General features: G+C 30.8%; 1 protein-coding gene across 2 annotated transcripts in view; it reads right to left on the bottom strand.

The window, feature by feature from the left end:
* LOC131845092 (ras-related protein Rab-37) overlaps nt 1–12,449 on the bottom strand; it is a 71,227-nt gene extending 58,778 nt beyond the window's left edge. For both annotated transcript variants that reach the window (XM_059194115.1, XM_059194116.1), the window contains exon 1: nt 12,141–12,449. In XM_059194115.1, the coding sequence (XP_059050098.1) occupies nt 12,141–12,146 (6 nt within the window). In that variant the 5' untranslated portion in view covers nt 12,147–12,449. The remainder of the gene's footprint in view (nt 1–12,140) is intronic.
* Nucleotides 12,450–13,912: the final 1,463 nt, after the last annotated feature.

Genomic DNA, 13,912 nt, shown 5'->3' with positions numbered 1-13,912 from the left:
ATTAAACAGTAGTACATATGTTATTATTGAGAATACAATTTGAGGGTTGCTGCATCAAAGGGATTAGTGGCAACGTGCGTGCTGCCGACACTCTATAAAGGCAGGTACTGACGATGCATCTATTTGAATGCTATCCAGATGAAAAAAATAAGCAGATATTATGACTCTACGTATTTTTTTTTATTTTTATTATGTAACAGGAATGGCAAACTACTGGCCGGTTCACCTAATGGTAAGGACAAACGTCATCTACATACATATACCATGAACGTCGTCATGGTAGGACTGAGAACTACGGGCTCATGACTCTGACACGTGACTAACCTTCGTACAAACATTTGTACTCAAATGAATATTTCTAATTAGTCTGGGTGTTTTTAAATAAAAAATAAAACATAACTATACACATTTCAATGGCACAAAAAAACAAAATTCAATTATTAACGATTTATACATTGACAGCGAAAATATCATTAATGTAATCGAAGTTAATTAAATAAGCATTATTGCATCTAACTCCAAAACAACTAGTATTGTCTTGTTCTAATTTATATTGGCTACATGAGAATCTTCAGATTTTATAGTAAAAGTCATGAAAATCGATTCAAATAGATAGAACCCATCTGGTGGTAAACAGTTACCGTAACCCATAGACACCTGAAACACCAGGGATGTCACTCGCGCGTGGCCGACGAAGTTTGTAGGCATCGTCGATATTAGCCTTTATTAGGTACCGTGTGTATCGCACGTACCTATCTATTGAGTAATTATCCGCCATGTACGTATATTGTGTCTGAAGCTTTGTTGGATATTAAACTCCGTGCAACAAAGTAGATATGGCGGTTGGAAGCCGTTATAATAGATGTTTCAATCCATTGAAATGAAACTTCTTTAACTATAATATACATCTAATCTTTTATAAAATCCACATATAAAATCCAAATATAAAACATTGTCCCCCATCAAGATTCTTTTTTGTCGGACTTCTCTAATACTGTTGACCACAGCTGGCCTGTACAACTTCACCGGACAATAGGGGGCGAGTGCAGATGGCACTCCAAACCCGCCGAAGAACTTATGGAGCGGCTGAAGGCCAACTCCTGACTGACGGATACGAATTTAGTCTAAGGGTACTACTAGGGGTTCGAACCTCGGCTCAGACCGTCGTAATTCCGATCCCCATTTGAATTGGACGGAAGATCGATGGGAAGGGATCATCGAGACTATATAGACGAATAGTTTCATATGGTTTTCACTCAGCAACAAAGTAATTTCTAAGTTTTAGGCGTTTTGTTAACATTATGTGTATAGTAATTGGCATATACATATGATGACCGACCATAGGGTCACTAGTGTAGATCAAAAGTACAGTGGTGAAACGGTGTTGGAGGAATGAGATTATCGAGTTTCTGAGCACATACGCCGTGATACAAAGTTATAAAACAAATCATCTCAGCTCTATTAATCCCTTACTCTACCTTATCAACTGACCCATATCCATATTCTTAAGTCTCATTTATTCTTTAAGTCAATTGTATCTTTTTATTTATGATTTTATTGTACAATAAAGTATTCCATAGAATCGTTTACTATTTCAAAATTATTGACCGAGTTTCACACGCGTGCGTTAATATATGGCTTTATATAATGGGTGTCCTTTTGGAACAATTGTTTATTATATGACATTATCTGATGTTTGCTTCAATACGGCACAGACTCGTGAAGGGTTTTCAGCACAATAAAGGCCTATGTGGGCCGCGACCGTCGTTGGTTGGATACCCAACTTACATTATTATATTTGACAGCCTCAGTGGTTTAGCGGTTTAACACACCTTACTTCCGATAGTCGCAAGTACGATTCCTCGCACGGTACACATATTTCTATTAATGAGTATGATTGGTTGTATTGATCTAGGTGTTTTCTATGTATATTATGTGTGTACTCACATTTGAAATCTATGTATTTATATTAGTTGCCTAGTACCATAACACAAGCTCTCCTTTCGAGGGACTAAGTGGTGCTGTTGGCATTGCCCTGAAATATTATACTACTAGATGAAAACCCGGCTTCGCTCGGATAGATATTTCTGTAGTCATCGGTTCTTAAAGAATATTAAGTAAGCAAGGCATAGATACGTAAAGCTTCGTTCATTGTGTTTAATAAATACTATAGTAAATAATAAGTGCAAAAGTATTTATACAAATAATTTTTATTTTAAATCAACATTCAAAATAAATTAACAAAACATATAACTTTTAAGGTTTATTCTCTGTTAACCTCTTTGTTTTAAGCACTCTCTATTTTGCCAGATATTTAAAACCAATTGCTTCATCCAAACATCTTTCCCATTCTTTTTCGTCATTTACATTCTTTTTTTTTTATTTAGTCCGCGCGATTCTCCGGGATTTGTCGAGTTCCTAGTTTTGTCGCTCTTTCAGTACGACGACGTGGTCCACCACCGTCCTTTTCCCCTTCTTCCTCTTTTTCCTATCCATTTCCTCTTCCTTTCAACCTTCCCTCTCGTCCCGCGTTAGCCATTTGCTATGCTCCCACTCTGGGGTCGAGCCCCCATAAACATGCGGGGCTTGGGGCTACAGGGACACCAAGTAGCTTAGTAATTAATTTGTAAGTGCCATATTTGGTTATAGTTTGTTTTTTAATCCGGGAGACTAAATTGACAGGTTTAAATGTCAAATTTTCAAATAATGTTACTACCTCGGCTGTATGGGCGCAGTTCCCTTTGCCTTTCCGATTAAGGTTAAACAGAACCAAAAAAAATGTTACCACCTGTAGCGGGGTAGCCATACCGATTTGTTTAATCGGAAACTTTTATTCTAACAAATTAGTTTTAAAGTTTAATATGACGTTTCCATAACAGAATTGTATAATTTACGTACATATACTAATGTTTCCACTACTGTCGTAGTATTATACAGAATAAATATATATTTTTGTCGTTTCCGTACAAATAGTAATTTTTACAGTATTAATCTACAAACAAACATTTTTTTTCTTACAATCAGTTAAATAATATATGACACTATGAAAAGGTCATTTGTTTTATAAAAATTGCAGTTAGTATTTATTTTAGTGAAAAATAACAAAATCTATTTTGATACAACAACCATATATTTATTAATACTTACCTATACTTTATTAATTTGGTGTTAATGCTTTTTAAATAAACACCCACACATTATTTCCGTATAACCTATAAAAATGGGTAAATAACATTAATTTCCAATAGTGCCACAACCTTATTTAAAAAATGCAAATACCTGGCATTTTGTGTGTAATAAAATGTGAAGAAATTGTGATTGTTATTAAGTTTTTTTTAATAAGTTCATCAGAACAGAGAAAGAACATTTGACATTTATTATTATTTGACATTGGACATTGACTTTAATTTTTGTAATTTATATTGTAAAACTTTAAGTTGGGCTAAAAAGGACTTGTATTCAGAGCCGTGAAACAAATTAATAAAAAAATATTGTCGAATTTGGCCAATTTAAAGAAAAACACATAACTGTATACTCTTTTGTCATAAAAAATTGTTAAAAACTATATTTTCGCGAAACGTCAACGTCACATGTCATATGTCACAGTTCTTTGTGATCTTTGGCGCGAACGCACGCGTAGTGTTGTTTGATTGTTAGCTAGTGACATGAAAAGATGGCGACTGCAGTTTGTTTGTCAGTGTTATTAGAATTTAACGAAATACTCCATAATCCGAATTTTGCGGATATATGTTGTCGACTCGAAATAAATATTTTTTTGTTTTGTTATTCACATAAGGTTTCGTTCGAGTCTACCATACCCCTTGACGGAATTATTAATATAGACTAGCTATGCCCCGTTGTTATATGTTTATAATATAAATAAGATTATGAAATAAGTAACAATAATAAATAATTATCATCCCCTAAACTATACATTATGAGCCAATGAATGATTTTATAGAAATTATATTATATAGGTAAAATAAAAGTAAGAAAAGAAGAACAATACTATTATGAAGTGTAATTTTTATATTAAGTATATATATTTATGTAGCGTTATGTTAGCGTCTCGTATGGCTGCTTCATACATTGTTGAGGGAATTTATATCTAAAAACGGCATGTGTAGCTCATTCTTTGATGTACCTACAGAAAATATTATCAGTTAACGATATTGAAGATATTATAAATAGAATATAGATGATATAATATTTTTTTAAATATAATAACATCATACGTAGACGTAGGTTAAATTCGATGTACTTAAAGCCATTAATATTTAAATTAAAATAAACGCGGTCTAAAAATATGTAATTAATTTAATTTTCTTAAAACACGATTCCTCGTTTAATAAGGAAGTAAGTTTTATTTTTAATAGCACACTTAGACAATGACTCAGAAAATATAAAGAATATGTCAAAGACTAACTAGAGTCTAAAGAATAAATAGAGTACCCGACAGGTAGAGCTAGTGGATTTTAAATATCAATTCTAACAATTTGTTTGTATGGCGACAGTTCATATAAACTTTTAACTATACTGTTTTATCCTTTCCTATAAAGTTATTATGCTAATTTTAAATAAAGTATGCAAACTCTGCAATAGTTACGTTAGGTTATAATAGGTTAAACGTGGACTGAAACGAGGGTTTAAATGTTATATATGCTACATATTTAGTATTATGGATTTATAATTTACAAACAGTAAACTTTATTAAAATGATTTTGAAAATTTATGTCATTAGTTTATTGATTGGTATTATCTTGTTTAATTCCATTACTATTAGAGACTGGAAGTGTTATAACCTTTCATATTTTTTTATGTAATCGAAATAGCAAATAAGCTAATAATAATATATATTTACATTGAGGATGCCATGGATATCATGTATCAGTACTCCTAATGGATTACCATTATGGAAGACTTTTTAGTCTTCCATTTATACCTTGTCGTTTAACTGCCTTGGCTGAAATCGGTGAGACAGAAAAACCTAGACAGACGATTTTGTACAAACTCTACCTGTTATTAGATGATCCTACACCATTGTTATTACTAAGTAAGGCTTAATTAAACATAACCTAAGGAAAGACTAATAAATAACATTACTATATTTCTGAATATGAACAGATATTTCATTCTCAAAACCACTACACACTATCTATAGCATCATATTTAGGTTTCAGAATCGTACAGCCCTTGACTATGTTTCTTCGGATTTACGAAAATGGGTTCGCCAAGAGGCAAATCCGTAGTGACTACGTCGTGTAAACCTTTTATCAAAAGGGGTTTCCTAATGGAACCAACAGGTGAGTACTACTATACATGCTCTTATATAGGTTGTATACAATGGAAGTCAATATTGTGGTCAATAGCACATGTTATAGAATAGTATACGTACTTTACTGAAAATATTCATACACTATATTCACTATTCAATATAACTTGTTAGGAGACAACAGTAGGGTTCAGAACAGTTCTGTCTTTTTAAAATGTGTTTGGAATTGTTCGCACTGCTCTTTGCTTTATATTCGGAAGCTATAACCATGCATTTAAAAAAAAAAGCGGGTCGTTGGTTCGCAGGTCGCATCTAGGATATTCCTGCGATTTGAATTATAATGGATATGTTACGTAGCGAGTTTACGAAATGCAGTGAAGAGAGATTTTTCTGCCAAATGTTTCTGGGAAGGAAGATTATGTAAAGTCGGTGGAAAGGTGAGTGTGCATTTTTTTATTTCTAGGGCCTATTATTAAATATTAAAATTAGTATAAATTATTGTTTGAATAGGAATGTCAACAACCTATTATATCTGTATCATATGTGCGATACATATGATAAACATATCATAGTTTGTTTGACATTCCTTACACAAATATGTAACTTTCGTGGTATCCCTCATGAGTTGCCTTTCCTTCTGTATCATGCCTGTAATTTCACTGCCATATCTCACCTTTCAACGGATACAACGAACGGACAGCTTACAAAGCAAGCTGTTTTACGACGAAAAAATTCGAGCTAAGTTTCTTGTCAGTTCTTCTCATCTCGAAATCACTCCGAACTGACGGTAGATTTTCATATCATAACAGTCTGTAATAGACCTACATGAAAAAAGATATTTTTATTTTGATTTTGACTATAATGTGACATTGAAATCTCCAAACATACGACTTGTATAAAGTCTGCCTTGAAACTATTTATGTAAAATATCCATGCCATTTACTTCATTATAACATTAGTATTTCTACATTATTTACTATATGTACTTAAAATAAACAATCCAGAAATAATAGTATCATATTAATTGGTTTCGAAGTTATACTGATATTTATCTTACGCTGCTTTACGCTGTAATAGCAATAGCAATATATGTAATAAGTATATAAAATAATAAAACTGATAAAAAGACTTTAAACATATATAAATTAATATTTTTAGTATAATATTATTAGGATATATTTTATAATTAAAGTAATATTACATATAAATTCGATTTAGAAGTTTTTTATAGAGTATACTTAATTAAAACACCTTTGGACGCAATAAATGCTAGACGCGCCACCTGTTGTCTACGTATGAAATACGAGTAGCAAGATGCGAACACCCGACTGAAAGCGACTGAAAACTTGAAGCTGCGGACGCCCTCGTACTTTGGGTTAACTTAATTTTTATTAGTACATGAAATATCTTCAAGATGTCTCTTCAAAGAATCTGTAATATTAATGGAGAAGCAATTTTAGACGTAGTTATAAAGTACCTAATGTAGGTATTCAATCTTTTAATATGAATTGTTGCCTATAATTTTGTATTTTGCACGAGTACCAAATCTAAATATATCTACATATGACTAAGAAATTCTCTTAACCTAAAGTAAAAAATGAGATTTCTTATTTTATTTATTTATTAAAACTTTATTGCACAATTAAAGGTGTACATGACGGACGTAACACCTAGAGACAGGGTATTTCTATAATAGATTATTATCTATACGGTCAAATGTATGTAGGTCATTTTGGGATTATAAATACAGAATAGAAACTAAATTTAATTTCATTACATTATTTTTGTGTTATAGAAGAAAATAACCTAGTGAAATACTTTAATACTGTATAATATTCAGAAGCTTTGTAGTATTTGTGTTATGGATGCTAAACAACTTATAAAAATACTTAAACATAAATATTTTTTTACAAACAAGTACATATATTTTTTTAATCACACACAATACAAATGGTAGTACGTAAAGTACATTCAGTGGACTTAACACCATGGGGCATTTATGAATACAATTGTTTATACAGTTTGAATAATCGAACTTGCGACCACGGGAAATAAGTTTGCTAAACTGGTAGACCACCGAGTCCGGTTATTAATTTAATTATTTGTTCATTAGTGACATTATATAAATTAAAATTTATCTTTTATAGTCTAGATTTCACAATTTATGAAGTATTAAGTTGCTACACCTACCTAAATATGAACAAAACTTTACGAACACTGCAAATATCTGAATAGTAAAATTTTATGTGCAAAAAAGCAATGAAAAATATCTGTATCCGCTCATAAAACAACAATAAACATTAGTTAAATCGAATATAGTATCAATGTTACGAGTCTATAAAGATTTAATTCTATTCAACAGTCACACACTACTAATTTATTTTGTTGCTCATAAATATCTTTATTATGGATTGTGGGTTTGATTCCCGCATAATCAAAAAATATATTAATAAATAAATATATATATTATATATATAATAAATATATATAATATAATCAAAAATATACTGTTTGATCAGTGTTTCCGGTTTAAATAACAAATAGGTACTAATATTAAAAATGCGAAAAATTGTCTGCCTGTTAATGACATGTCGATGGATTGTATAAAGACGACGTATATAGGCTATTAGTAATCTTAAATTTTATAAATATCCAGAAGGGAAATTACAGGGTGAAACTTGAAAGCTGATTGTTAAAAAACGAAAATAATCAAATATTTAAAAGTTTTTTATTTTGTATCCATGTGCCTAATAATAGTCATAAAATATATGTTTAGTTTATATTTAAAATATCTCTGAGAATATTATTTTTTAACGGAAATAAATAATAACGAGCTTCTCATTATAATCATATATGTAGCTATTGAAATAATTGTAGTCCATGGTCCATAAACCAAATTCATCTACGCTGTCAGTAAAAAAAAAAACATAAAAATGAATCATTATTGACCTCACACCTACTAATTCTATAACCGTAATGAATGGTATCAGTTTTGTTTTTTACACAATGTTATGGAAATTTGTTTATTTGTATATTTTTCTTTATTCCTTCTGTTTCATGTTTTTTAACCAGAATTTTATTGTACATATTAGTGTCCTTCGCAACTAAAATTAACAAGCTTTCTCGTTTTATATATGCGAAAACAATGTAAAGGTATAAATTTATATAAATCGTTTGGTATATAATATATATATATATATATATATATATGCGATACTGTATTCTTCTCCGAAGAAATAAAAAATACTTATAGCATCTTTTTTTATTGTGCACAATGATAAAATCTCATTTATATAACACACGAATCTCATAAAAATGCTAAAGAAATCTATCATACATCTAATATGCATACAAAGTAAAAAGTAAATGGGATTTTGCATTGCAAGAAGGTTATTTCCGTCCTTCCTGTGAATTGGGTCAATGTCGCCTCGCATTCAACTGGTGTTACACCACCCAGGCCTAGGGGACACCGCCGCCCTTTCATCCCCTTCGTTATTAAGCCCATTTAACTTTATTGATTTCGTTGCGAACTCTTGTTGATATTATTGCACTTTTAATTAATGTTGGCCTAGTATGTGCGAACAGGCTTATAATTCATTAGTCTAATGGAATGACTTGTATCGCTACGTTTATACTAACATTAGCTAACCGGGCAAACGTTGTTTCAGCATTTAATAAATAGGGATTGATAACGGTGAAAATTTATATAAATGACTATAAAAATTATTAGGCATATAGTAAAAAAAATTGTTTACCCCTGGAAATCATGTTACTTCATTCCTGGTGAATTTGTCACGATAGGCTAACTGATCTGACATCATGCTCACCCAATCTTCCTCTGATGCCCCGTCAGTGTATACTATTAGCGCAGGCGAGTACACAGTTATATCCATCATCATCCATACAAGAAAAATCCAATAGCCCATGATGCATTCTAAAAGTATTTTAAAATAACAATACCCAGACAAAAGAAATCCGACTCTATGTACCTACCGTGTTATTAAATATAAAAAGATTTAAGATCAAATATGATTTTTATATAAAAGACGTTCATATTTGTATCATAATAAGATTTACGCAATGTACATAAAATTTATATTAAATCTGTGTATTGTTAAAATAGTTGGGACAACAACTCCCTGAGGCCCAAGGTTACCGAAATAAAACTAGGGAGGATAAATAATTTAAGGGGGTTGAGAACTGTCATTATTGATCGCATATTGATTGGTATTATCGAAAATATTGAAATATGTATTTATCTAATAAAATTTTAAATATTATTTGGTAAAATAATCACTACAATAGTGTAATATCTATTATTTCTTTAGAATATTGTAAAAATTATAATTTTGACCATAACGTAGGTACGTCCATACAAAAAAAATATAAATAACAAAATTAATATCTTTAATTTTTTATTTTTGATTCTGTAACAGAACTTTATATTATTAGAAGCATATCATACTATACATATCAACACGTAACGTAAAATCACCCTTAACGACATTAATGTAGGTACCTAACATACTAAGCCGATAAATCATTACAAGTCAAATTATTATTTGAACAGTCGACCCTTCTCTCTTCATATCGAACACTTACGTCATTGTTACGACCCGCTTTGGGGTGAAACAACACTATAGATAATACAATTTCACCACAATATATAACTTTACGATGAAATAACATTTTATTCACAAATGTATTTACATAAATTCCGTGATAATTAATTGAAAGGTACGCCCGGATGATGTAATATAAACATCCAACTTTAAAAGGAATATATTTGCATTATATTCACGAATTTCATAAATTAAAGTTCTGTTCCTCAGAACAAAACTTCTGTAAGTATCTAATAAGAATCATTAAAATCGGTTCAGATTCTGTACTGATTCTACTGATTATATTATTTACGGGATATATCGTCAATAATTGTTTATTAGGATAATGTACACATATAAAAATGTACTCAAATGACAGTTTACTTTTAGGATTAGTTGAAAATTAACCTACTGCTTTTTAAATAACTTATTTTAATTGATGGTAATGTAATGGTGCTCCACTGATTTTGCTAATAAAACACTGGCGAGACACCAGTAGAAGATGATAGGACGAGTATGACGTCAGGTCAAGTAACCCAACATTGTGATATTACCAGAATTTTCAGGGAAGCTGCATGTAGGTCGTCCTGAATTGTTATGTATGATGTATAGAATGTACCATATTCTATACACCATACACAATAGTTTGCATTTGCCAAGTAGAAGAGGAAACGCCATTATACATCCTATATGGTGGTAGACCACTCATGCATATACGAAACATCTCCTTTGGAAAGTATACACTATATCTTGAGGAAATAAAAACCATTGCATTAATAACCATTGTAGCGAACTTTGAAAAAGAGCGAGCACAATATGTTATGTAGGTCGCAGTGCCACAGATTTTAACACCTGACATAGACCAAAACTCTCAATAAAAAGTGAGACACCATAGTTCCTATCATTAATAATCTGTTTGACACAAATATATTAAAAAAATGATATTCAATTAAATTTAGCCCAGTCATCCCACGGAATCGCAATTTTATATGTTGAAATAGCACCTACCTACAGAAAACGTGGGAGGAAGGTGGGTGTGAAACTATTTGCAAGTAATAATATTAGGACAACTTTAGGTAAGTAGAATAGTAGGTAGTGTGAATCTCTCATCAAATAAAACCAAAGAACTTGTTCGTTACACGTTCTCCGGTTTTATGTATTTATAGCAGTATACCGTTTTAGCATTTTTTTAATAAATACGAAATTTTGTGAATATCGATGTTTATTACTCTTTCACACAAAAACTACTGAACGGATTTTTATGAAACTTTACAATAATGTATCATATACATCAGAATAACATATAGACACAGCTAGTAAACACATAATAAAATAACAAGGAAAGCAAACTAGTGCTATGACGGAGTTTTGATGTATCGTCAGTGATGCCACCATAGTAGTGTATAAAAAAAATAAAACAAATACCAACATAATAAGCTAAAATGCATAAGTTATGTCGTTTTTCTTAATTACGTTATCATTAGTATTTTTTTTATTTGGTGCTTTATATAGGTATTTAACTAAGTACAAATTATAGTTCGATTTTGAAGCCATTCATTAAAATTCAAAATAGACAATAATGTTGATTTGACGACATTTTAATGACGATCTCTGATAAAATGTTTAAGGTTTAAATTAAAATTTCTATGATATATTATTTTTTAATATCTACCTACAATTGTCACACAAGAATGTGACAATTATAGGTAGATGTAGAGTACTATTATATAGTACTCTACATGTTACATATCTTAGATGTTAAAATATACTACAGTTAAAATAATATTGCAAAAAATGAACGTATTATTGCAATCAAATGTAAAATAGTCATAAAACACTGATTACTTATCGTTCTTGAGTATATATATATTTATATTAAATAGTTAGGTACAGTTGATAATACCGTATCCGTTTTTAGAGAAAATGCACAAAGCAGACTTGTTGCGTAATGACATTGATATTTACGTTACATATTTTACTCTATTCATACAATTACATTCCAAATAGTAGAGTTTTAGATAAATAATATTTTCACTATACTTATTAATAATACCTAGTCGATAAACTATAAATTCAAAAGATTGTTATTAGATATAACTGCATTATTTGATTGTAAATCTATTAACATTATTAGTAAAAGAATATGAAGTTAACTTTTGAAATATAATAACTTTGCAAATTGTTTATCAACTTAATTACACACTAATGTAATTAACTTGCGAAAGTTAGCTACAACATGAATACTTTACAAATATTAATATACTTACGCTCATTTCTCTCAGGCTCCTTCACATGTAGCTATTCATTAATTTGTAATCACAAACTATCATAAATCAACAACTATTGCCTTCAATTGTACTACGTACCACATCACTGAGAGCGAGATACAAGCACGAAAAATGACAATCCAATACGAAAACCGCCCGAAACTCGACACGCACTCGTACACTCGTCACTACTCGATAATCACACGATTTTAACTCGAATAAACATCGAAATTAGCACTGTTTATACCCTAAAGCGATAGAGAAACATTTTACACTCGGTAACATGATGTGTTCAGGTCAAAAACTCAAATTTTGAGGTTATCTCACAGATCGGTAAATGTAGGGCACATTGAGAAATACACCATAGCTTTAAGGTTTAATATCCCGTGTTTTTGTATATCTGTGTGCAAAGTTCAGCGTAGTAGGAACATGTCCCCAGTGTACTGTAGCTAGGGTGCGTCGAAGTGTGTGTAGTGAATGACTGGTTTTCTATGTGGGGGTGGTATCGTAATGCACATGAGATTTGAATTTCCATGCCTTATCTCGCGATTTTTCTTTATTAATACTTTCGCTATGTTAGATATTTCATCTCAACAACAAACTAAATATTTTAATCGGATTTTTCGTGGCATGCCTAATAGATAAGCATATTGATAATGTTATTCTAATTTATTGAAATTGATTGGTAAAATAATTCAGATTCACTAAAATTTTTAAGAGATTTGTTTGAATTACCGATTCATATATATATCATCATATCATCACACATTATCATTATTTATATTGGTTATTACAATCTTACTTGACATAGTACCTACTAATATGTATAAATTTTATATTTATATATAAAAACCATGTAACATACCAGAGGATTTGGCATGAATCTGTCATTCTAAGTTTATTCAAAGTTCATATGTTTTTTTTACTATGAAATTCATTCTTATAACTGGAAATTTAATGTATATCACTTAATGTGAAGCTTAATTCTTCTTATGATCTTATATTAAGCTTAACCAAGCAATACAATATAGTTTCAAATGATATCTCTGTTGATGGATAACACTGTTGACCTAAGAGTTTTGCAAAACAAATCAGTAAAATAATTTAGTAAACAAAGAAATATAGTTTTTTATTTATATTAAACAAATATAATCTATGAAAACTTCATATCGTGTATAACCTTATAACGGAGATCGATCGAAATTTCCTCAACCATGGGGTTGATGTTGTAGTACCTACCGTACTACAGAAACTCACTCGAAATTCAACGCAGTCGAGAATTTCTGCACTCTTCGTACTTGCTGTTGCAGATTCAGAAAGAGTAGGACAGCGTTACGAGTGTTCCCATAGTGTCACTTTGTAACATGGTAGCGGCAGGAAATGTGCGCTTGTGTTTGTCAATTAAAGACTCACACATATATATTAATTCATCAAAAATGTGTGCCAATTTCCCAACTAGCAACAAAGCAAAATAGACTTTAAAGTAAGTAACTGAAAACTGAAAATTGTGTAGTTTATCAATACCCAACACATTGTTATAGGGTGAGTGGAAATTGTAGGAAAGAGATAGTTTATTTGAATGTGAGCATGGAAAAAAGAGATGCATTGTGAAGGATGAAGATTGTTGCATATCAACAGGGAGTTAAATGTGTTTGTGTAAAGACTCGAACACAATGTTCGATGAATGTGACCTATCTTTACATTGTGTTATCAGGCATGTCTGGCCAATTAATTGGAATCCGCGCCGCTTTGGGAGCCAATATAGTGAGTAA

The sequence above is a fragment of the Achroia grisella genome, unplaced genomic scaffold (genome assembly GCF_030625045.1).
Source record: "Achroia grisella isolate CSIRO2021 unplaced genomic scaffold, CSIRO_AGI_Agris_v1 utg452, whole genome shotgun sequence".
Classification (NCBI taxonomy): Eukaryota; Metazoa; Arthropoda; class Insecta; order Lepidoptera; family Pyralidae; genus Achroia; species Achroia grisella.
The sequence above is the reverse complement of the archived record's forward strand: the minus strand, read 5'-3'. Positions and strand labels throughout refer to the sequence as shown.